This window comes from Lycorma delicatula, chromosome 3, assembly GCF_047948215.1.
Source record: "Lycorma delicatula isolate Av1 chromosome 3, ASM4794821v1, whole genome shotgun sequence".
Taxonomy (NCBI): domain Eukaryota; kingdom Metazoa; phylum Arthropoda; class Insecta; order Hemiptera; family Fulgoridae; genus Lycorma; species Lycorma delicatula.
Genome location: NC_134457.1, coordinates 62,317,870 through 62,344,577, shown reverse-complemented (window position 1 = coordinate 62,344,577; position 26,708 = coordinate 62,317,870). Strand labels below are relative to the sequence as shown.

General features: G+C 31.7%; 1 protein-coding gene across 2 annotated transcripts; it reads right to left on the bottom strand.

Annotated features, from left to right (window-relative positions):
- Nucleotides 1-24,032, bottom strand: Nf-YB (nuclear factor Y-box B). 2 transcript variants are annotated; one of them, XM_075359900.1, is made up of 7 exons: nucleotides 23,928-24,004; nucleotides 21,126-21,219; nucleotides 16,747-16,850; nucleotides 7,985-8,130; nucleotides 5,002-5,199; nucleotides 3,288-3,354; nucleotides 1-450 (listed from the first exon to the last, which is right to left on the bottom strand). In XM_075359900.1, coding segments are annotated over exons 2-7 (627 nt in total). In that variant the 5' UTR covers nucleotides 21,128-21,219; nucleotides 23,928-24,004; the 3' UTR covers nucleotides 1-340. The 2 variants fall into 2 exon arrangements, with proteins under 2 accessions (XP_075216015.1, XP_075216016.1); XM_075359901.1 differs by lacking the exon at nucleotides 21,126-21,219 and having other exon boundaries at nucleotides 23,928-24,032.
- Nucleotides 24,033-26,708: the final 2,676 nt, after the last annotated feature.

Sequence of the window (26,708 nt, the reverse complement as noted above, 5' to 3'; positions counted from 1 at the left end):
TATTAGAAACAAAACATAGTTTTTCAATATATTTTTTTAATAACCAAGATCATATAAATTAAAATAGAATACTAAATTTAAATTACTATATATAAGTATAAAATCACATGACTATATTACAGTTAAAAAGTACAAGGACAATTAAATGAAACCCAAATATTACAAAATTGATATTCAAGAATATTTTCACTCCATTAAAAAAATGATCCTGAAATTAAATGCACACAAATTCAATAATTAATATACTTAAATAAATAATGCAAAACATAAAACATAAATAAACAATAAAACAAAATTAAAACAGTCCTTAAGAAAAAACAAACAGTTTTTTATTGCATTATCAAACCATATGGAACTGCTGAATTGGTTCTGGAAAAGTAGTAGTGTATATAACAGTTTCAGTTTGCCCATTCTGATCAGCAAGTAGATTTCCTGCAATTGTATGGCTACCTATAAAAAAAATTAATTAAAAGAAAATAACGTATTATAAAGTTTAAATAACTGTTCAATTTATAATCAATCTTAATGAACAGTACAAAAGTTAAATATGATTAAGAAAGTTCAATAAAAATGTCTAATAGTACATAAAGTAGGCAGCCAGTAAGGTGCCTATTCATATTTCACAAAATGATCTGCACACAAATACAAAGTAAAACTTTATTTTCATAGCTTTCAAAAGACTGGTAGAAAAGTCTTTGGAGGTGAAATCATTTTACAGTTAAACTTATGGCACTCATTAGTACAGAAAATAATTTTAACTCTATAAACATCACAAGAATTGTCAACATAAATAATGAAAAAGTAAAATGTATTTTAGCAAAATACAACCATTTATTAATTCTTAATAGGAATTTATTTACAATTTAATACATCATGTTATTACTACTACAAAGTATTGCTTCATTTTTAATAATTAATTGTCATTGGTTATAAAAAAAATTTTCTATTAATTCATGGGTGTATACTACAAAAATTAAATTAAGTTGCTACAGAATAAGAATATCAAAAATAATGAATATGAAAAACAGGTAATCTAAGTTCAAATTTTCATTAAAGTAAATACAAATGAACAAGTATGTAATAGTAGAGAGTAAATCAGGAAAACAAAAAAAAATTTTAAATACGGTAATTAATCTGAGCTAAGTTAACACAATAAAGATATAGTCTACATCTGAGCTGTAGTTCCATAGCTAAAGATGTGCACTACCTAATACAATATTTAGTAAAGATTAATTGCAGTTTAATGATTTGACATTTATGTCCCATGGTAGTATATGTGCCATAGTATGCGGTTGTAATTGCATTTCTTACAAGAAGAATTCTGCAGATTTATCATTTTGTCTCTGAAATATGCTTTATTTCAGAAACCCCCTCTGACAGCACTCAGTACAAAACAAGAGATCAGACTCAATCCATTACAATGAAAATAATTTTCACACAAATAATGCACAAATGAGAATTGAAAGTGATGAATAAAAACTTCTAGTCATCAATTGACAAACAAATATATTGTTAAACTACAACATTTTTTTAAAAAGGAACCATCTGATACCATCAATTTTCAGTATACTTTTAAGGCTAAATTGTATTCTATTAATTTTCAGTATAATTTTAATAAGTAACTTTTAATTTTTAGAATATAATTTAGCCACGTTCTCATATTAATTCAGAATCTCACATTAACTTCTCAATTTCAAGATAAACAAATAAAGATCTCAAGGATATTGTTAATATATCCAGCTAAGTTAAACTCTTTTAATTCTGGCAGTCACAAAAGTTTTGTAGTAGATTTGAAATGTACAAAATTGTTTTGATGACAGGTAATTGATGTAAAACATGTTTTTATAAAGACATTTTTGGGATTGAATAAATCTGTTCTCTAAACAAAGTTTCTTTATAAATAAGGTTTTACTATATTATCATACTTCCCCAAGATAAAAATTATGAATAAGAGATTTGAAAATTAAAATCTGCAAATACAGTAAAAATTAAAAGAAATTTTTCTGAATGAATATATACAAACTTTTATTTTAATATAAAGATAAAATAATTCTAGCACAAAAAATTAAAAAATTACAACATAAATTTAGATAACTTTCAGAATTTTTCATTATCAAAACTGACTACTGCTTTATGTATATATAGATACATAAAAAAAAAGCTGATTGAAAAACTAAAATAATTACGCTATTTTCAAAAAACTACCAGTATTATGTGACAGTTGTGAGCTATTATTATTAGCAAATTTTTAGTTTAACTTTCAATAGTGAATTTATTTTTAACATTTAAGAATAAACAATTTACTTTAAAAAATATCTTTTTTGGGATGATTGACCCAATATACTTAAAACCATAGAAATTATTTTAAAAGATACGTACAGTTAACAAGACAAGACTAGATAGTATTTCTGTAAATTAAACAATCAAGAATGGAGGGATGGTTCATAATGTAAGCTTAATTAAAAATTTAACTGCCTAAAATGCATTAATAGATACCACCAACTGACGTACAAAGTGATCATTAGACTAGCATTGATAGAAATTGGAGATTGCCAAGATAAAAAATTTACTTTGGTCTTATGGAAAATTAATTTTCTTTCAAAAGAAGCGACTGTAAGTCAAATGATTGACTAATAGCCAATTAATGGATTTTGAAACATTTCTTTCAGTGAGTATTCTTGATAAATCATTCATACAGTGGAAAAAATCTAGGATCCAATTTGATCCATCCTAGAGGGTTAATACGTTAATTTTAAACAGTCACCTTTTATGGGAAAGAGGAATGGCTGCTAAACAGAGAGGGTCACTATGTACACAGCCAATGTGATAAAACTATGTCTCACTGTTACAAGATATTCTAACACATCAGAAGAAAAAAACCTTCATGATTTCTTATTATTCCTGCTTAAAATGTGGTAACATAAAAAAGGCTGGTAGTTCTAAGATTGGTTAATACCACTGTGTAACAATTATTTCAATAATATCTGCAACCACTGATGAAAGGCAATCTGAAGAAAATTAAGGGTGCGAATCAGGGAAAAACCACAATACAATTTCAAACATCAATTAAAACGTAAACTGTGTAATGTGCAGACTAATGTTTTACCCAGGACAAAAAAAATGATTTTTACACATCCTCTAAGAATATTTTCATTCAATCTTTATACAAAATTGACTTTATATATATCTTTTTAATTATTATATACTTCAAAGTGGACAAAAGGCTGTACAAAAACAAAACCACAATGAAAACTGCTGATATTAACAGAAAAAAAAAGAATACTTACTGAATACATCATCAGCCATATCTTCATAAATTTCAGTACCACCAAGAGTTTTGTCGCCTTTTGTAGCCTACCACAGAAAAAAATGAAAATTATTTTATTTTTGTTTAAGAGTTACAGTAAATAAATTTCATGAGCACATTGCCAGGAAAATATTTTCTTTCCCTTTTTTTGTTAAAAATTTATTTTTAGTAGCAAAAAATAGTGTTTTATTATTAAATCTGTCATCTCAAGACTACTTTTTTTTTTAATTGGCTGTAACTGAAAATAAGATTATTAATAATTATTTTAAAATATTAAAAACTATTATAGTGCATGTAAAAAGTCATGAACTTGGAACATTAGCTTATTTATCATCATTAAACTAATATTCCCATTAATATTCAGTATAATGTTCATGATAGTATAAGCAATCTGAATTAATTATCTATAAATAGCCTCTTTATTAATTATTCATAAATTATGATGAATTCAATTAAATAATTTAATTTAAATAATCTTTAAATATTTACAAATATTTACTCAAAATTTTAAATATTTATAAATAATTTATAACTTAATTATAATTTTATGAATTCTAATTATTAATGTAAATCATTCTGTTTTGTAGTTGTTAAAAAATTTATCAATTTATAAAACTATGCAATATTATACAACCATTATTTTATAATGTATTTATTATATATCTTACATTTTTATTCTTTGAAGTCTACTCAGAAAGTATCTGACTATATTATTTTTCTTGAAAAGTATTTAAATATGAGCAGTAAAATTGGTAGAGTGCAACATTAATACCAAATATGCATTCATATTTGTTATAACCTCATACCCATTGTTCTGTGCATCAGTCGTTGTGTGTGCTAATGTAAGAGGTGCTTCTCACATTTTTATTTTGTACATAATAATGGAATACATTGAACAATGTTATATTATCAAATTCTGCCAAATGTTTGGTGATACCCAAGTAAACAATTCATAAGATTAAGTAGCCTTTTGGAACTAAAGCTATGGCAGTCACACAAATTATTGAAATAATAATTTTCAAAATGATTGAACTTCAGTTGAGAATTGCCAATTATTGGTAGGTCATCAACAAGTCAAAATCCAAATGCCACTGCGATTAATGACAGATCAGTACACACAATATTAACAGTCGATTTGGCTAAGCATAGATCGGCTGGAAAATGTATACTAAAGTTGCTTTCAATTGAACAGAAACTGATTTGTTTTGATGTTGTATAGAACATGCTGGAGTTTACCAGTGTTGGTCCTAACTTCCTTGAGACTATGATAATTGGTAATGAATTGTGGGTGTATGTGTACAACCCAGAAACCAAAGCTTCAACTCATATCAAGCGTGAACTGTAGGAAATGAATTTTCAAACATGTGAAAAATGTCAAGCCTAACTGAAATTTAAGCCCAAAATCTTCCGGATGAAAAATTTAGCATTATTTTCAGTTCAAATAATAACAATTATACTTCCAGAAGAATCTTTTGAAAGGCAAGTAACCAACTGAATATCAAAAGCATTAACACAAAATTTTATTTTATGCAGTACTAATAAAAATTTATTCTAACTGGCAAAAACAAATAAATAAACACCTAAAAAATTCATGTATAAAACATAGAAAAACAAAGCCATTACTATATTTATTATGACAGATAACTGTAATTCTTTCTATAAGCTAAACAGAATGCAAAAAATAGAAAAAACACCTCTCTGTATTTCTGAAGATAAAGTTTAAGAGGTTCTACATAGTTATCAAAGCCTAAAGTAGTCATGGCATATAAAATATCTTCTCCATTAATAGTTTTTCTTTTTTCCATATGACACCTATCACTTGCTTCACTGGTAATGAAACTAATAAATTCAGAAACACATTCTTGAACACATTCTCTTGCATCCTTAGCAATCTAAAACAAATTTTTAAAAAAATCAATCTTATGTTTAAGTTAAAAAAAAAATTTATTAATATTAAATTTGTAGGCATACTGAATGTACCACAGCAGAACCTATAACTTCAGAGCAGATATAAAAAGAGTTGCATTCAACAAGGAAACACACTGCGTAGAATAAAACCAAGATGCAAGTCACAAATGCATGATATTGTTACAATAAGGCAGCAGCAATGAACTAAACAAATGCTCTTCTTTTAATATTAAAATAAACGGCACCAATAGTTTGAGTGCCTTTAATTTTTAATTCACACTTAAAATGTTTATTTTTTTCTAATGTTTACATTACAATCTGTTCAACTAGTGATAGCAATAAGTAAGTAGGTGAGCAATAAGTAACACCCCATGGTTCAATGAGATGAGGATATACATATACACGTAATTGTAATCCCTATAAAAGCAACTAAATTTTACTAGGAACTGAACTCCAGAACCTTCAACTTCAAAAATCAGCTAATTTGCAACAAAAAGTTAACCACTAGACCAGCCTGGTGGGCTACTCAGAATTAAACAGGAAAAGCGTATAATACTTACTGCCTTAGTGTTTTTTGGTAACTAATAATGCTTTATCAAAACGTAGCTACAACAAATAGTTTTGTTACATTACAGTTTTATTCATTGATTTAATATGATATCAGAAAATTGTATACTCACCACATTTATTTATTTATTACAGAAATCCAACAGTGAGCTTCTGCTGGATCCCCAGCCATACAGGAATTACAGGCAATGAACACACTGGTAGTGCAGGAATGGTGGCTTGTTTCCAGCCTTTTTTCACTGATCGCATTGCTCCTAATGATCTTGTCTATTTCCTGAAGCAGGTGGTTCATGATTAATGACAAAGTGATTGGAATGCTACCATGAACAATAAACTTCACCCAATTAAGAACACTGTTTCATCGTGGAGCTCCTCATGCTGAAATAATTGTCGAGAGTTTATTATGTGCCGTTTGTGAATAGGGCACACTAGGCTCACTCATGGATATCTGATGAATCAAACAGATGCACCAGTTTGTGCACACTGCAACTGTTGACTGACAGTGTACCACATCCTTGTGGATTGTATGTGTTATGCGGCACAAGTTTAAACTGGAGGCTAATATGTGAACTATTCTAGGGGACAATGTGTTTAATTTATGTTTTGTGGTCTCTTAGGGCCATCTGTTTATACTCAAAAAATTTAAATTACTGTAGTGAAAATCAGCTACTCATGCCAATTGTGGCATAGCAGTTGGAAATTGTATTATTCTAATTGAGACATAAAATGTAATATCTGTTTGTTTATTACAACAAATATGTTGTGTCCAGGCAATGATAACACCGAAGTGCTTTTCACCCAGAAAAAACCATACATTGAAATTAGGTTTGTACCGAACTAGACTCTCTTCTTAATCAATTTTTTTTAAAATAACTCATACATACACCAAATCTATTAGTTGCAAAAGATTTATTATTTTTACACCAGTTTAGTAAAGTAATGTATGCTACACTTTATAAGTTAGCAAAATTCTTATTATACTAATTTGACAGAAAAGTAATATTCATTTCTACAAAAAGCACATAAAACAAGAAATATATATCAAAAGTAAAGACTCACATGAAAATGTTAAAAGTCAAACTAATTTTTAAACCTTATATATAATGCCAAAAGTTTGTTTGTCTGTCCGATTGTTTGTACTAGGATCATGCAAGAACCAACTGAACAACTGGTTTCAACTTTTCAGGATACAGTTGTCTTATCCCAGGGAAGGTCTAGTAGTTACTTTTATAGAGTTTTGAATACTATATCATGGATACTGGTATTGTTTGGTGGTTGGGTTTCAATTAACCACACATCTTAGAAATAGTTGACCTGAGACTGTACAAGACTACACTTCAGTTACACTCATACATATCATCCACATTCATTCTCTAAAGTAATACCTGACAGAGATTCCCAGAAGCTAAACAGGAAAAAGGAAGGGAAGGTCCCTAAACCACGGTGTTAATCTATAGACCAAGCCATTAGCCCCCTTGGCATGGATACCGGTATTCTTTGGTGGTTGGGTTTCAATTAGCCACACATCTTAGAAATCGCTGACCTGAGACTGTGCAAGACTACACTTCAGTTACACTCATACATATCATCCACATTTATCCTCTAAAGTAATACCTGACTGTGATTTCTGGAGGCTAAACAGGAAAAAGGAAGGGAAGGTCCATAGACCACGGAGTTAATCTATAGACCAAGCCACTAGCCCCCTTGGGGATGAAGTTATGGAATTAAAGATATTCATTTAAGTAAAAAAGATTAATCCCTTTACTTCATTATTATATTTCTGTCGCCAAAACAACAGAAATAATTTATGAATTTTTCATCATTAAAGGTGTACGTACTTTAATTACCACAGTTACTAGTAATTTAGTTTCTTTTTCAGGTTTCTATAAAGCTTGAATACTTTAACTGTTATTTATCAACATTATTCTTAAAACCATGAAGGTAATGAACATTGTGAGGGCCAGTGGGCAGAGCCTTCTGGCTAGACAGGAATAGTGATCGAACAGAGCTCTACAACCCTGGGATCAGCCCTGTGTCCTCCTAGGTTGGCTCTGGAGTCGTCTACCTGGGTTCCAGGGGGCAGAGTCTCTTAGCTAAATATTTCGAGTGAAGCAAGCCCGAACCAGCTAATTATAATATCAACACAACAAACTTCTTTAAAATATTTAAATTAAATTTTACTAATATACTTAATCAGTTTACCTTCCCACTTTCTGGAATTGCTTTTTTCATAATTTTAGCTACATTGGCTATTGGTAGAAATCGATCCTGCTCTCTAAGAGGGCAACCTAGTTTTTCTCCATCATGATTTGAATCATCTGTATTCTCAGCTGTTAACACTGCATCATCTGCAACAGAAAAAACAAAAGAATTATTAAATAAAAAAGATTCAAAATTTTCCTGAAAAAATAAAAACAAAAATATCCTGAAGATAATTTTAGTTTTCAATAATGACATAATAATTCTTCAATAAATTCAATGTTCAAAATAAACCAAATAAGGAGCCCAACCAACCAGCATTATGGGAAACATTATTATTATGGAGCATCATCACTACAATCACGGATATCATTGTAAAAATGTATACTCAGTAGTTCACCGTAAAGGTCTTCTTTACAATGAACTCAATGATATCTTGTATATCAAATACATAAATCAACAGAAACAGAAGTTTCATTTTTGTATATATTATTGTAATATCTGCTGTATCTTATAGATTGTTAATATTAGTGAATGAACCACCAATTACAATGTAAACACAAACTATAGTTTGTAAACCCAACTGACCAACTAGGCCTTTAGTCTCTGTTGAGAAGTGAAAGTTGAAGGTTGTGTTAAATAGAGCTCCTGTGTTAGTGTGTGTTAATAGTGCTTGGTGTTAGTGTTCTGCTTTGTTTCCGGCCCATCTGTGTCCCTGTGACCATGTGATGTCGGCAACATCCCGTTACGACGCCTACCCAGGCCAGCAACCACATACCACTGCTTTTGTCATCAACTGGATAAGTTTTAAACCTTTATTTAAAAACTCTCTAAGTTATTATTATATACTATTTTAGTTTATACAATAGTGAATATTGTTAAACTTTCATAGATTAGATAATATTATTAATTTTAATCTACTTAAATTATAAACATTAATATTACATTTACTAAAATATAATAACAATTCCTGTTAAATTTTCTTAAATTAATATTTTTTTAAATTTAATTTAACTTAGTGTTGCGACGTCGATGGGATGCCCGTGTTCAACAGTGTTGCAGTAGAGTTTAGAGTGAGGGTGGACTGAATGCGTTCATAGGTGATGAATGAAGACAACACCTTGTTGATTACTGAAGGAGTGTTTAATTGTACGCTGTCTTGGCGGTTTAAAAGAATTTTGTAACATAATACTTGTAACTTATAACTTAACTTTAAAGACAGCAAACATAAGCTAAATGAGACTTAAAATAATGTTCATCTGAACAAGAATTGAAAGAATCCATCCAGACAAGACCGCCTTGGGTCAGGTATGAATGTAGACTGGCTAAAAAGATGCTACGTACAGTGCTTGAGGAAGCAGCTTGCGACGAAGAGTGGCGTGATGGTCTGGTAACCGTAGTTTGCTGTGGGCACCCTAGCCATTGCTAGGTTTCAGCACCCGACGGCAAGAGGGGGTGAAAACATAACACTTAGTAAAATAAGTTAATTTTTTTTATTTTACAACATTTAAGCCATTAATTTAGACTTTTATTAACCTTTTCCCATCACAATGATCCGTGGTTGATTAGCGCTCCGCGAAAATATGTTGGTATCTGATTGCCTCCCTTCATAGTTTTATGCTACCCTCTTGTGAAAAAAATTTCAAAAAATTACAGTATATTAAAGAGATTTAACAGATTTTGACCAAAAAAAAAACCCTTTACGATTGGATATTTTTTATGCGTGTAACAACAAAAAATTGAAACAGTACAAAAATTAAGATAATTTAATTGCAGAATTTTTTTGCGCATTTCTACTGCGTTTTTTATTAGCAAAATTTTTTTTTTGCTTTGTGTTTATGAAACATAGTTTGCTGATTTTAAAAATAATACTTTCAAGAAAATCGGTTGAAAATTGGGCATAATATAATGAAAAACCCATGTCATAAATCACAGATTAGTAACATATGTTAGTATAAGTGAAAGTAGATTCAGAAAACTACGTTTTATAAAAATCCCCACCACTCAAAAGGCTATTCAGATTGACAAAAAACCATTTTTACTGTATACTGTTATTTATTACGAATCGATATGTGTTACATCTTTACCGATATCATTTGTCTGAAAAGGTATTTAAAGACCTCAAGTAAAAGTGATATATTTATGACCACAAATTCCTTTTTTTTTGTGTGCCATATATCATAATTTATTATGTGTTTCAATATATCGATATTTTGCTAGTAAAATAAGCTATTTTTGTAAATTATAAAAAAATCCGTAATCCTCATAGCAATTATAATACACAAGTCACAAACACACACACAAGCACATTTCTGAGTAAAAAATGGTCATATTCTTTCTACTCTAAATAAAACATTTTACATCGTATAAATGTCGTTCAAATTGTGTAATAAAACTGATTTCTTTGTGAATATAAAAAAAAATAACCAACTCAGATGCCATACAAAATGATTTCGTTACAGCGTTTTAAAACTGACGCCGTACATAACCAGTTCCAAGACTACATGATCTGAAAAGGTTAATATAATATAACAAACATTTTTATTATATTAAATTTAATTCTAGTTTAAACCTTTTTAATTTTTATTTAAAATTTTTCTAAGACCAACTTTCCATCAAAGTTAGAAGCAGTTTAATAACGAGATTTAAATACTAATTTTAGCAGCACTCTTCGGACAATTCTTTCTTAATGGAAAGTTATCTAATCCGGACTTGTCCTCCTCAACGTTCACCCTCCTCAGAATTTTCTGATGGAGGACAGAATAACAGCATAGAAGCAAGAAAACGTCTGAAGCATAGGTCGGTAACCATGGAATATCAATCCTCCGAGGAGCTGAACACTACACAGGCAGTCCTGAAACGGCAACTGCCACCATGGAGGTTAGCAATGGAAATTCCTTACAAACTCCAGACACTAGGCAGGAGAAAATCCTGCCTATTATGCTGGACTGCCCTAAGGAGTAGCTAATGCTGACGAGAACTATCTCCGCCATAATAAGAGGGCGCTTGGTAGCCAAAAGCACCGAGCTCTCAGTCAGGCTGCAGCTAAGCAGTGAAAGCGACTTCAGGGAAGTGCAGAGTTTCCTACGTTCCAAAGGATTCGCCTCTCACTCCTTTCAGGTCCTAAAAGACAGGGAGCTCAAAATGGTCATTTGGGGCATCCCTTATGGGGCCACCCTGAAGGAAGTAAAAGAGGAGCTGACCTCAATCGGTTACAAAGCAGTTTCAGTTAAAAAGCTGACGACGAGGAATGGAAGAGACCCCCCCATGTGCCTCGTCACCTTAAAACGAACACCAGCCACCAGGGGCATTTATGACCTGGTTAATTTATTCTACTGCAGAATTAAGGTCACCGCATTTGTGTCTCAAGGGGGTCCACCCCAATGCTACAGATGCCAAAAGTTCGGCCACTAGTCAAATAAGGCCACTGCCCTTATTATAAGAAACAGCTAAATAAGCAAAAGGGCACCCAGAAAAAGTCTGCTGTTACTGACGAACATAGCTGGGCATGAGGTGCCGGAGGGGGAAAACCAAGTCCCCAGCCACAGGTAGTTTTACCAGCGGCAACGGTGATGGTGGAAAAAGGGGAATCGCCTACCCCCACACCACCTAAGCCCAAACCAGCGCTTACTACCAAAAAGGTGGAGGCAATAAAGCCAAACAAGCCTGCTCTGCAAGAAAAGAAAGCAGCCAAACCCATGACCTGTGGCAAACCAACAAAGGTCCCGAAAGCCCCATACCCCAATAAAAAGGCATCAACGACCCGTGGCCCCTCCAGCGATACGAAAAACATGGCTGCACCCCCAGAGCAGAATTCCAGAACGGACTTCTTGTCACAAATGACGATTAAGGATGTCTTACCAGAAATTCTAGCAATATTGCCCCACCTGCTCCAAGCAAAATCTCTGAAGGACTGTATTCAGTCCGTAATAGAGTGCCTCATCAACCTGCAACCTAAGTATGGTTAGGCAAACTTTCAGACTTCTACAGTGGAACACCAATTCAGTAGTAGGCAAGATGGCAGAACTTTACCATCTGGCCGAGGATCTACTAATAGACATGATACTGTTGTCTGAGACATGTCTGAACGCGAACAAACAACTGACCATTTGGAATTACTTTACATATAGGCCAGTGCGACCCAGATGCCCTGCCAGCGGTGGAACCGCAATTTTAGTCCACAGACGCCACATACAGGTCGACCTCCATACTAACGTGATGGAGCAGACTTGTGTACATGCAAAGCATCAGGCACAGTGAATCAGCTGGTTTCAGCTTATAATAAACCAAACTCAGCGGTACCCAGTGTAGATCTAGATGCCGTGGTAGAAAATTGAGATGGACCCATGATACTCACGGGCGACCTCAACGCTAAGCACGACTCTTGGAATAGCAATCTGACAAGTGCAAATGGTAGGTTGCTATACGAAAGGGGACGAGCATGCTGGTTAGTCATCATAGGCCCCAAGGTGCCCACCTTTGTTCATCAAACAGGCAGATCGAGACCTGATGTTCTCAACATTGCAATCATGAAGACGGTAACAACTCCGTTCATGATTGTAACAATAGAAGACCTCAGCTCGAACCACTCTCCTGTCTTATTGGAGTTGGGCGAAGCAGGGGATGGCTGAGACCCCCCCCCCTCAAACTATACCCCAAAGATCAGCGAATTGCAAAAGGTTTTCTATGAAACTCTCCAGCACATCCTGAACTCCTCACACACCGGAGGAAATCGATGACATGGTCGAACACATCACATCGTCAATGACCGAGGCTCTGTCAAACAGCTCTACAGAAAAGATCACAAGGCCTATCCGTAATAATCTCCCACCTCACATTTCTGATGCTTGAAGCACTGACTGAGGAGGAGATACCAAATCACCCTGTCCCTGATGATAAAAGAGCTTTTTATATTGAAACAGAGTGAAACAGCTGCTGGCAAAACATCGAGAGGATTCGTAGAACGAATACCTCGCCTTGGTTTCAGACGACAACTACTCGGTGTTCAGACTGAACAGAAATCTATGAGAAGGAAAGAAGTCCCACCATGTGGTTGTGCGGCAACGAGGCCTTCTGGCATATTTGGAGGCGGACAGGGTGGACAGGTTTTCGCTGACACCCAAGAAAACCAATTTACTCCAAACTCCCCTGCCACCCTGAATGACGACCACACAACTGAGGTGGAGTCTTTACTTGTAGATTATTTAGCACAAGAGGAAGACACCCCACTAGAAACAGACCAAGTCACTGAGGGGGAGGTTTCCACAGCAATCAAAGCCACAAGCCCTGACAAGGCTCCGGGTGTCAACAGGATCGGTGCCCGTGCATTCCAGAATGTTCCACCTGCTCTTATAGTGACCATAACCACAATATTCATGCCAATTTTGAACATTGGATATTTTCTGAATTGCTGGAGATCTGCAAAGGTGGTATGTCTATCCAAACCTGGGAAAAGTCTGCTCTTTCCCCAGAATTACAGGCCAATATCCTTCTTACCAGTGTTGTCAAAGCTATTCGAAAGGATTTTCCTGGAGAGACTTAGGCGACATTTAGGAAGAGGTATAGCCTCAAATATTTGGATTCTGAGAGGGCCACTCAACAACCCCCCAACTGGTTAAAATAATCAACATTCTTGTTGGAGGCCTAAATAGAACAGCGGTAACTATAGCCGTTTTTCTAAATGTGGCTAAAGCCTTTGACAAAGTTTGGCATAGCAGCTTGCTATATAAACTCGTGCATATGACAATTCCCTGCTGCTACGTCAAACATCAATTGATACGGCCTTATTACTAGATCGACAGTTTTTTGTACGCATAGGAAGAACAATCTCCTCCACCAAAGACGTAGCCGCTGGAGTCCCTCAAGGAGCAGTGCTTTCGCCATTCTTGTACATGGCCTACATCAACGATATGCCGCTGTCGGAACGAGTCAAAACAGCTTTATACACAGACAACACGACATATTATTATGAATCTAGAAGTGTAGATTACACGATCGAGAGACTCCAAAGGCAATTGGATCTAGTAGAGCCATGGCTCAAGATGTGGAGAATAAAGGTCAACGGTGAAAAATCAGTGACCATGATGTTCACATACAAGACATGTGCTCCAGCCAGGCAGCTGGAAATCTCAGGACAGAAAATCCCCTTTGGGAAAACAGTCAAGTACCTGGGAGTAGTCCTGGATAAATGGCTTACCTTATGAGAACATGTTAAATATGTGACCTGAAGGGCAAAGGCCGTCACTGCATCACTATACCCAGTACTGAACAGTGCCAGCCCATATCCAATGGCAACCAAACTGCTCATTTTTCAACTATAAGTCCTGCCGATTCCAACATATGCTTACCCAAGATGGGGAGCTTTGTTGAACACCACGTTCCAAAAGAAATTAGAAGCCATCCAAAACATAGCATTGCGGACGATATTTGGAGCACTGTGGTTCATCAGAAACACCACTCTTCGCAACAATGTGGCACTATAATATCTGAGGTGGTGGTGGCGGCACAGGCGTGCAGACTGTTCTGGAGAGCGGCTGTCTAAACACAGCCATCTCATGGACATCTACTGAGAGGACCCTACTCCACAAGAAAACGGCCTCATGCCATATAGATGAACCACCGTGAAGAGATGGTATGGGAGTCAAAAAATGACAAACCAGGCTTAGGAGTCTCTACATCATGTAACTTATAAATGGAAACCATGCAAAAATTCCAGCTGCAAAAGTGACCATTTTCACAATTAAATTTTGTCAGAACTATAAAAACCTATACAACACTCCACACTGTCCCTCGAAGAGGCCACAACCTTTTTTTTTCTTCAGACACAAGGTGGGGATTCAAAGACTCAATCAACTCAAAACTGAAGGAACCCTGTCTCAAAACCGACCCAGAAACAGGCCAAAGGTAAGTAAATATCCGCAATTACACACTGGCCACAAAGTGACCCAAACAGCGAGCAAATGCCTTTTTTGACATATTAAAGCATTTCTTTTTTTTTTTAATGCAATATTACAATCCCAGTAGATACCCCAAAGAAATAATAATATACACCGAGCTACATACAACTCCACTCACAGGACAGTTTGTTGTAGGATAAGTTGTTGTAACCCCTGTGCCTAGGGAAACTATTGCCTTATCCCTTTCTATCCTACCAAACAAAATAAAATCTTTTCTTTTTTTTTTTGTGTGTGTTTCTGTTTTTATGTTTCTGATTCCACACCCAACACAACATAGGCAATTGACAGCGGCTACGCAATCCCCCCAACCCCTCTCGGACATACATGTGTCTGGATGATTTATTAATTATTTTTATGTAAGAACTCCACTTCTTACTAGTTTAAACATCAAGGTGATCGCCGCTCGCAAACCATGACCATGAAATAAACCCCATTGTAGGTTCCTTACTTCCTTTACCTTTCAAGAAAAAAGAAGAGAGAACAAGCCAAGCAGTCACCAGCCGTAGACCAAAGAAAGAAGAAACCTGCACTTTCCCTTGTTCTGCCCTTCCGGGCTATGGAACTTTTTAAGGTTAGTGGCATGTAATTCGATTACTGCCAACTTACAGAAAGTGCAGGCCAAAGAAGAAGAAAGAAGTCAACAAAAGAAGAAAAAGAAGAAAGAAGACCCACACTGTGCCACAGACTGGAGTTCAGTAGAAGAGCCCAGCAGAGAAACAGCACGAAGGGCAGCCAAAAGAAGATGAAGATCTACAATCCTCTTACACACTATCCTCAATACTTTCAATTTAATTCAGTCAGCACATTCAACTCCCTGTGGAAAAGGGGGCGCATTGCTCACTCCAAATAACTACAGCCCTGGTATTCCTGCTAGCCCATAAGGTGCTTGTACGGAAAGGATTTCAGCAGACATAGTGAAAGGGAATCACGCCAGGAGTACGAGGCTCAAACTTAGTCTCCCAGTCAGACCCACTGACTTGTTTACTGGGTCAGACCCACTAACTAATTTTCACACTGGTCCATACAGATAAGAACACAAATCACCAAATCCGTCCATAAATAAAACTTAAAATTTATAACCGCCACTAAAAGAAAATCCCATGAAACCCACCTGATAATAGAGATACAGCAGCAAGGGATATTGTCCCTTGGGATCTGTAGGGAGAAATATTGAAACTCCCGCCATTCTTGCGTTCCATTCCGGGCCTTTAGATCATCATCATTAACATTTATTATCAATGCAATAATAATATTTTTTGTAGAAAAAATTAACTGATCACTTCTCTATACATTATTAACAAAGAAAATTGAGAAGAATTGATATTTTTAAAATTTCAACTTGCTCTGCATAAAAATCAGCACATTATATATAAAGCTTTGCATATTTCTTTCAAAAAGATTTATAAGTTCAAAATAATTTTATTTTAATTTTCAAAACAAAAGCAAATAAATAATTACTGTTAAATGTAACCAGAAAAATGGAATTCCTATTGCAAACAAAAAATAATTACTAAAGCATGAAATACTTGTCATTAAATTCAGAATTGATCAAATAAAATTTCCAAATTTTATTTCAAATTTCTAGAATTTTTAAATGGTATGATTATTGTTGCCCAATGTATCTGATATCTGTTAAAAAAAAAATAAGTTTGTCATAAATCTTAAACTTAGACAAACGTATTGGTAGTTACAAAAAATGAAATATAGCATCGAAATTTAAAAAATTATTTTTAAAAAGATTATGAAAAATTTCAACCAACCATAAGCAAAAGGTTAAGCCTGATTAGAATTATAGTTTCTTACACTCACCATCAATATCATCAGACTGAACCATGTAGCCCTGAGCATCACTAGTTAGAAATGTTCCACCTAGTTCATCTCCACTTTCACTGTTATCCATTATGTTGAGAAACCTATTGACAAAGAAAAATGTTAATGCTGAAAAGTAAATTCTTAATTTAATTATATGGTTAATACTAACCCATTCATACAGTATAAATACATTTACTCTTCATTCATCTTGCCATGATTCTGGCTGAACAAAGTTCTTAAAAGTACAATCAACAGCACTATTTCAGGAATGATTAGCCTTTGAGGCTGAAAAAAATACCAAATTGTAAACAAAATCAATACCAGTTTAGTTAGACATTTACAAACTCTTAAAAAATCTACTACACTAATCCTTAGATAATTAATATCAATTATGAACATTTTGCATATCTTGTTAGGTGAAATATTTTGTTTGGCTCATTACACTGGAAATGAGTTCAAACAATTCAGTTATAAGAATTTTAATCCATTAAGGCCCAATGTTATATAATAGCAGAGGTTTTTACAATTATACCAGATGAAGACTACACACAATTTTTATGTAGCTTAATTCATTATAATTAAATTTATTGTTTTAACAAAACAAATACTCTTATCTGTTCAACATAAATTTATTATCTCAAATTAATTTACAGGAAGGAGATTTCCTTCACAGGCTGTTTTTATAAATGTAAACACTTTTATGTATATACTATTTCTGTCATTAAGAAATTTTTAAATAACAGTATTGATAAAAAATTAAAATACTGAATTTATCAGAAAGGTTATTACATTATTACTGCTTGCATAAGAAAAGAGATAAAAAAATGAACTGAACTATAAAAAATACATAAAATTCTAAAGAGAAATACATGAAGGCATTTTTTTTTATTGTTTACAACAAACAGAAACAAATGTGGAAAAATACAGATCCTGTAAAGAGTTTATAAAATTATGATTACATCAACATCAAAATATTGTAAAAATAAAAATAATAGACTTAAAAAAATAAGCAGTATGTATAAATAAATATACTAATGTATATGAGGTAGGTTATAAAAAACTCCCACTGAATACAAACAACTAGAAAAACTATTTACAAGTTAAGATAAATAAATTATAGATTTTAGAAATTTAAATAACTTATATAAATTCCTGTCTGACCATTCCCCCTCAAGTTTGACTAATATATCAGTCAAGTTTGTTAAACTTTTATTTCTAACTCATCATGACTTTTATTTATTATTGTTCCTTTACAAATCAAGCACAGAGTACATTAACAGTGCTATTCTACTTCTTATTTAGCAGATAAATTAATATAAACTGTGATTTTAATACAAAATTCAACTGACTTTTGTTTATTCTATATAAAAAATACTTCAGTTATTTTTTTATTCATTTAAATCAAAGAAATAATTCTTTAAAACTAGAATGTTAAATAAAAATTATAATATACAGACTAGTTGTATGCTATAATGAGTTAATGTAAGCAACTGTAATACTTAAATTTAATAATAAAGTTAAGTATCACCGCCATCTGTAAAATGAAATCTACTTTTAGTGCAATGACCCATTATCCTATATTTGGGATGAATAAATTTAAGTCCTCAGCCTAATAAAAAACTAACTTCTGTATATTCATGTAATTTACAAATGTTTTGGTACAAGTACTATTACAGCTTCTAATTTGGAAAACAGAATGATCTTAGGACTTAATGTGTTAGTAAAATGCTTGGGTTGTCATCAATATCAAATATTTATGCTTATGAAAAACATATTTTAGAGTTCCTTTGAAAAGTAAGAAAAGTTTTGAAGAGACACAAATTGGATGTAAAGTCATTTTTGAGACCAATAAATCAAACCATGCAGACCAAAATCTAGTAAATTAAAAATATTTACATCTACTACATTTATGAATGCCCACACTGTTTATAAAAAATCTATCATTTAGTCAAGTAAAATAATAAATTTATGTGCTCAAATACTTTTTAACTACCCACCTAGTGCAATAACCTGCAAATAAAATGAATGACCTATAAAACCATGCATAATTGCAATATATCTTCTATGCAATCTGAACATAAAGTTATATTTTTAAATTTAACTTTTAAATTTTTTATAAACAATACACAGAATAAAAGTTTAGTCTATCAGTCATTCAATATGGTTCACATACAAGCCAGAGTTCATCATTTTTGACAGAAAAATATCTAACAGATCTTTAGCAAATTTTTTAAACATTTTGTATTAGAGACCAAACCACCAAACCTTTCTCAATTCAAATTAGTTTAAGAATTAAATGCCATAATATTTTAATTAAGCTAATATTTTAATTTTTTACATGTTTTATTTTGAAGATCAAATAAGATAAATAAGATCAAATAAGTTACTAAATTTAAAATTTAGTAACTATGTTGTAATACTTTCCTATGTTGTAACTTTTAATACTATTAAAAGTTTAAATAAACCCAAAAAATCTGATGTGGACACCACATAACTTCCTTGTACGCCTATTACATTACATATACATATTTTTTTTAATGAAAAATATATAAAATTTTATTTAATTATAACATTTGATACTTTTCACATTTTTTTTATTGTAATTATTGAATTACTATTTATTGTAATTTTTTTTACAATCAAAGGTTAATAATTATTAATAAATCAATATAATTAAAATAAAAAAAATGTATAAAAAGGCGATGCAAGTCGGATTTGAAATAATGTGCCTTCTCCTTCTAAGATCCAGATATTTCATTAATTAAAATTTTATTTGGCTATAACTCTGGAACCAATGAAAATATGTACGAATTATGATATATCATTGAAAAGCTCTCAATGAGGGCTTATTACTGCAATTAAGAAAAGTCCAAAATCAAATTTTTTTGGTTTTTGGACACTTTTTCTCCAGTCAATTGCAATAAAATGGGGAGGAGCATAACTAGATGTTACAACATCATAAATCAAAAATTTCAACATCCTACAGCTTATCATTTTTGAGTTATTGAGATATATATGTACAGATGTCATGCCGAAAATAGTCATAATGGATTCAGGGATGGTCAAAATGAATATTTCTGTTGAAATCTGAAAACTGAAATTTTTCATGATCACAATGTTTCCTTTACTTCATACAAGGAAATAAAGTTTAAGAAAATTCAAAAAATTAGTATTTTTAAACTCTGATCGACCCCTCCCCACACCAATATTGCCCTCAAAATATTTATTTGGTTGGTTGATGCCTAAGAAGACGCTAATAAAAATTTGATTAAAAAACATGCAATAAATAAATAGATAGCTTTTTCAATTTTTGGGAAGGGGAATTTTGAGCAATTTTTTTTTAAATGGTAAGATAAGCAGGTACACATTTACTGAGCTTAATATACAGTGAAGTTGTTAGTAAATCTTTGAGAAAATTGACACCCAAAGAGCCCACCAACCCCCCCTTAGAAATATTGACTCCAAAATTTTACCAACAAATCATCTCATACACACAAATTTCTGTATAAAATTTCATCAAAATCAGATAAAACTGATTTTCATAAAAGTTTTTAAGCTTCACACACACCAACACATGTACCTTCATACATACACACATACAAGTATATTTAAGTTTGTATATACAAATATTAACCCCCACTTTTATTTTGGTTTTTTGGGTCCCTGGGTCATGAAACAACAAATGCAAAAAAAAACCAATATTCTATCTTTTAACTGATTACCATTCTTTCTTTCTTGCAACATAGCCCTAACTATGATGCCAAAAAAGTAATAAAATATAATTTTTAAATGCATACTGTCTATCGTTTTTACCGCAATAACTAATGTGAAGCATTAAGGTTTTATCTCAGGCTAGTATGAAACATTTAGTTTTATGTTAATACATACATTATTACGATATTTTTTAAATAAATGCAGAAAAACTTCCAGCAAAACCATACAACTCAAATTGCAATAAAATAAGTATTTCAATATTTATTTCATTGTTAGTAACAGGGAGATGAAATGATTTATATTTTATTTATTCATATTGTAGGTAATGGTTCAGCAACATGCATTACAGCTAAATGTGTAATTTTTATTACATTCTGTAATAAAAATTAATTTTTTATTATTAAAATAAAAATAAATGTTTAGATAATAAAAATCCAATATCATTTGTAAACCTGAGAAATGGCAGGGACAATTCAATTATTTCATAAGTACTAAAGCACAGTTCTGAATAACAGTTTATTTCTTTCTTTAAAAGTAAAAATTTATTAAAAAATTAACAAAAACTTTTAATAAGGATTAACAAAAAAAATTATAAATAGAAAAATCTTTTATTTCAAAATAAAATCACTGATTACAAAAGTACAAAATAATGTATTACATACATCACATCAGGAATGTAGTGTGCTAACTTCAAAGAAAAGGAACTGTCCAAGCGTTTTGCTTGAAACTGTGGTACAACCTTGATCAGAGTAGAATCTCAAAACATACAATAATTAATTATAAAACAAAAAGTAAATTTGATTAAGTCCATATTAATAATTTAAAATAAAAATAAACAAAATAATATTAAAATAAATAAATGAATTCGGAATGCTTTAATGGAAATGATTTGAGCACATATTTACTTATATATAAGTTGAAAGGAGATGCAGAAAATCAAAGTTTTATTTTGGATAAGTAGGTGGGAAGATTTTTTAAATGGTTCAATGATTTATTAAAAATGGCAAACGTATAAAAAGCCTTTTTCATCAACCAAAATATTATGTTGGCTTACACAAAATCAGTTGTGTTGCTTGGTTTGGTAGAGGTAAACAGAGTTTTTTAAGAATAAGTGACTAGTCTTAAAGCAACGACTGCATTGCATTCTCAAATGTTTAATTGAATCGAACTGAATACCCTTTAAAAGAATAAAGTAATCATTAAATCATCACATGTTTTCACTTATAAATGATGATATAACAACTTTAAAGAAAGACTAGTCTTTCAGATCACCACATATTCTTAAGACTATGGTTTGACAAAAAAAATTAAAAATTATTTTCAGATAAATTGTAAGAATATTAAATGCAGGTGGCATAGGTTCTTGTAATTGTAGTTAGCTGATAGTAACATTTCATCATACCTAATAACTCAAATTGAGTTAATAAATAATTAATTTGTCACAAGCCCAGAATTGTCAACAAAATTAACATTAAAATCACAAATACTATGTCGTTGAATTTGTTCAGAACTTTTTTAAAGGGGGTTAATATTTTGTGTGCAAAGTTTTAAAACAGCCAGTTAGAGATATCCTCCACAAATATCAACTTTAGACTACGAAACTGAATTATACAATATTAAAAATTAATTTTTTCTGCAAATACATTGTAATTTTTAATTTTTTAACAGTAATTTATTAAAAACTGACGCCACCATTTTTATATGCAGATCTATATTAAAAGCTTCAGCAATCCTGAAATTGCCTTGCTCAGAAATAGCTTGCCGAGCTGGTCAGCCAAATATGCAAAATCTGATGGCTCAGCTGAAAGAAATATTTCAACTTCTTTGGTTCCATTTCTTAGGCGTATTTATATGGGATCTTAAGAGTATTACCTTGGGAAGGAGAAATCAGTTTTATAAGTTAAGATTTTAATCATTTTGACTGCCAAATTCATAAATAATATTAGAATTATTGATTTTTTAGAGGGAGAGCCAATGCTACTTACTATTTATGAGTCATATGCTTTTATAGTAGGCACATGAAAAATTTAAAAGATAGAAAATTTTCTTTTCAAGGATAGAAAAAGGATCCTTCTAGTCATCTGTAAAATAACCTTCCCCAGAATTTCCAATGACAATCTTCTTCCAGAACCGCTTTGTCATCCAAATTTAAATGCAATCCTTGACACATACATAAAATGTGAAAGCCATATTTAAATCCACACAGGAACACTACATCATACCAATCATTTCTCATACAACTACCCATTTTTCTTTAAACTGCAAAGACCAAAGTGTTGAACTAGCAAACAGTCAGTATATAATATGCTTTTATAGTTTAATCCCACAATCATGCCACAATACCTATAGGCTGTGCCTGCAGCTCAATGGTTCTCGTGCCACCAATGATGATAACATGGCCTCTTGAAGTATACAGCTTAAACAACCTCTGCCTTTAAAATCCAACACACTAATGACCCTAATGTGATCTTACTTAAGTCCCTCAGTAATCAACCCTAAACAATGTTTCAAATGGCGGCCAAGTCTCTTGGCAAAATCATAGTCCAGCAAAGGAGTTTAGCAGTCCTATACTACTTTTTTACCCCCTTTAGCTGACTACAGTGAAACCACTCCAACATATGTTTCCTCTCCAAATCCTGAATCTAAACCAATGGAAAAGATAAATACAACAGGTACATACATACTAAAGGGTACAACTTTAAACAGAATCTCTAGGGTGAATTCACTACTTTTTTTATGGGTTAAAGGCTTAGAATTTTAATTTTACTGCAAACTCATTTTATAAATTGTATTAACTTCAACTATCTGCAAAATTATTTCAAATGACTATTACCAGTAAATATAAATACAAACTGTAACCAGCCAACTTTATTATTTTTAATCTTCTGATTCTGCTGTGAACAGTTTTTCCCCAAGTTTCTGATCATCCAGGCAAGAACCCAAGAGTTAGTAGGCAACATTTTTTATGAAAAGAGTATAATATATAATCACATATGGGTCTCGATAAAGTATTCAATGATGATAATAATAATAATAATAAGTATAAATAAATGTATTACATCTGCGCCTATGCAGTTTTTTACTATTTTTATTAGTAGATTTTATATCCTCTATGTATTGTCCTTCAACGTAAACAAATAAAAAAAAAATTGCATCTAATGATTAACTTAAATAAAAAGTTGTCAGAATGGTACACTGATAACGCAGAATGGTTGATTTCATACCTAATATACTTAAATTAGAATATTTTTACACTTAACAAATTATATTTCATTCAATGGTGAATTAACGAATATAGTTTGAAAGATATGAAAGATTAATACAGTACAGAAAAACAGTAGAAAAAAATCATATAACTTAACACCCATAAAGCAAGCAGACATTAATTATTCAGCCCCCATAAAAATTTACGATTTTTCCAATCTCTTTTCTACTATAACATGAAAAAATTAAGTCTAACTCACCCAAGTTATGGAATTTATCAGTAGCTGAACGTAATCCCAATTTTTAGGACAATTAGGTTATGTTCGTTCCTTTCATAGACGTTGTTATTAGCAGGCATCCAACACGATAATATATTAACTTTATAAATTAAATATTTTATATAAAATATAGATAATAATGTTAGAAGAATTAACTTATAAGAAATATAGGTACTTAAAAGTTAATTTTAATTTTTTGTAACAACAAACCAAACGAGGTAGTAATTTAATACATTTTTTAAATTTAATTCAAATAATTTAGTCGTCTTTACGAGACTACAGTCACCGACAAGAAATACAAAATATTGATTTAAGTTAATATAGGATAAATTAATAGTAGTAGCAGAAACGCTATCGAACTAAAGATACTCAACCGAGGAAAAATTAAAAGCTAAACAAACTATAATCTGATTTTGCAGTTCTTTAAATCATAAGAGAGTTCAATATAACGAAAGCTTACGTTCGATACCATTATGTAAACTATTAGTTCATCAAGACATGTAGTAATCTTTCATAAAATTTACTTGTAAAAGTGAACTCTCCCCTTCATTACTTCCATTTAAACTTTGATATAACATATCTGTGCCTTTCTAAAATAATGGGTTCTTTTTTGTTTCCCCCCCCCCCCCAAAGTTTGAAAGTTTTTCACCTGGAAATAACTCAAAGTAGCACAAAATATTGATATTACCAATAACTGGGTTGGAGAAATAGCTTGATATAATCATTTATGCTACCAAACTCCAGTTAGCAGGAAGTATTGATATTATGAAAGAAATTTAAAAAAAACAACCACATTTACAGACATGTTAAGCAAATATGCAAAAAAAATTCCAAGTTATTCAAGTCATAATTTAAAAACTCATCAACAGAATAATATTGCTTCTGTAAAAGGAACTAAATTTTAAACAAACATGCTGGAAAAAATTTTAAGTTAAGTAACTATTAAAAAAAGAAATTAATATATTAGATCCTTTCTCATAGGCTATAAGTACTTTGTATGTGTTATGTAGTTTGATGCAAGTGAATATTAATTACTTTTTAGAATAAATAACTTCTACATTATACATGTAAACATAAATTTTTAAATAATTAAAAATTAACTGAATGAATCATATATGCTTGCATCAGAGATTTGATAACCCATTTCTTTATCTGAAAAGTTGTTCCAACTGTTTCAAGAATCCTAAGAATATTTTAATAGCAATTTAAACCGGCATAAATTTACCACTAAGTGGCGGAGTGGTAACATCTTAGCCTTCCATTCAGAGGTTCCGGTCAAGCATGGCATTTTTCATATGCTAAAAAATTCCATTTGCATACTTCACACATGCTTCAAAAGCTTATGTAGTGATTTCAAGCAAAACAAATTTGACAAAGAAACAAAGCTTAGAGATGTTTCAAAATAAAACAATATTATTTTATCTTTTAGCAAACTAATCAATTTGGTCATTCTATGAAAAACAATCAACTAAGACACCAAAAATACTACTGTTTTAATCATAAATTAATATAATCATCATGTGATTGGCAATAGTAAAACTGTCTGAAAACACATTGCAGCAGTTTATTCCATGTTCAAAAATATATAACAATCCAACCAATGAATGATTTTCTGAATTTAAAACAAATTTTCTAGTTCTGTTAAGTAATTATCTTCTGATATAGATGAAATTGTATCATATGCTGCTAAGGTAACTACAAATATGTATATAGTGAGTGTTTCATTCATATTATGAAGAACAAGGAATGAGAATATTTCCTGAGGTGGAGGGGTCTCACACTCAAAATTTCTAACTGAGGAACTACATCTTCCTAGATTTTATTAAACAATGAAATTCTCAACTACTTTTTTCTGGTTGGTAATAATTTACTTTTACGTAGTTAAAAGTGAAACGATTTAATGAGATTTCAGAAAATAGAAAAGGGAATTTTTTCATGTTATTTTAAATATTTTTAAGAAATTAAAAAGTGGTTGTGCAAAACAAATATTTTTTCCTAAAACTATTTTCACAGTTGGTATGATTACTATTTATATTTTACATCTAATAATTTTTTTAAATATGAGTTTAGGAAAGTCCGATAATCAAAAATCAGTTTATAATTTTGTAAAGAAACTTTTTCCTAAGATGAATGTAACAGTAGGTCTTAAGACAAATCAGAAGACATCACTTAATTAAATTTAAAAGCAAAACACATTCAATCAATACTAACTTAATATTTAAAATATATGTTTTGTCTTTGTGGGTATCAACTGAAAGCAAACACATTTAATGATCAACAAAATTGTTCAAGATGATTGTCTAGTTTGAAGAGGGCCAATTTAATAATGTTGGAAAAAAAAAATTAAATTTATCTGAAAAATATAAGTAGTTTCTCTCTCTATGAATCGAGACCTTGCCAATGGTGAGGGCACTTGGGTGCTCAGTATAGCTGGACTGAAGGTCCAACCATATTGGAGAAGTATGTTGAGAGCCAGACTAAGGAATGATTCCTGAAAGAGGGCAGCAGCTCTTTCAGTAGTTGTTAAGGGCATAGGTCAGGAGGACTTAAACAGCCATATCAACATCACTCAATATTCTGAGTACTGCGCAGCTGAAAGCAATGGAAAACTACAGCTGTTTTTTTCCAAAAAAATAACAAAGCTGGAGGCACCTTCCTTAGTAAAATATTCCGGAGGTAATCTAGTCCCCTGTTCATATCTCCAGCTGGGGACTACTAAGAGGTCACCAGAAAATTAAAAAATAACACTGTACAAGTCAGAGC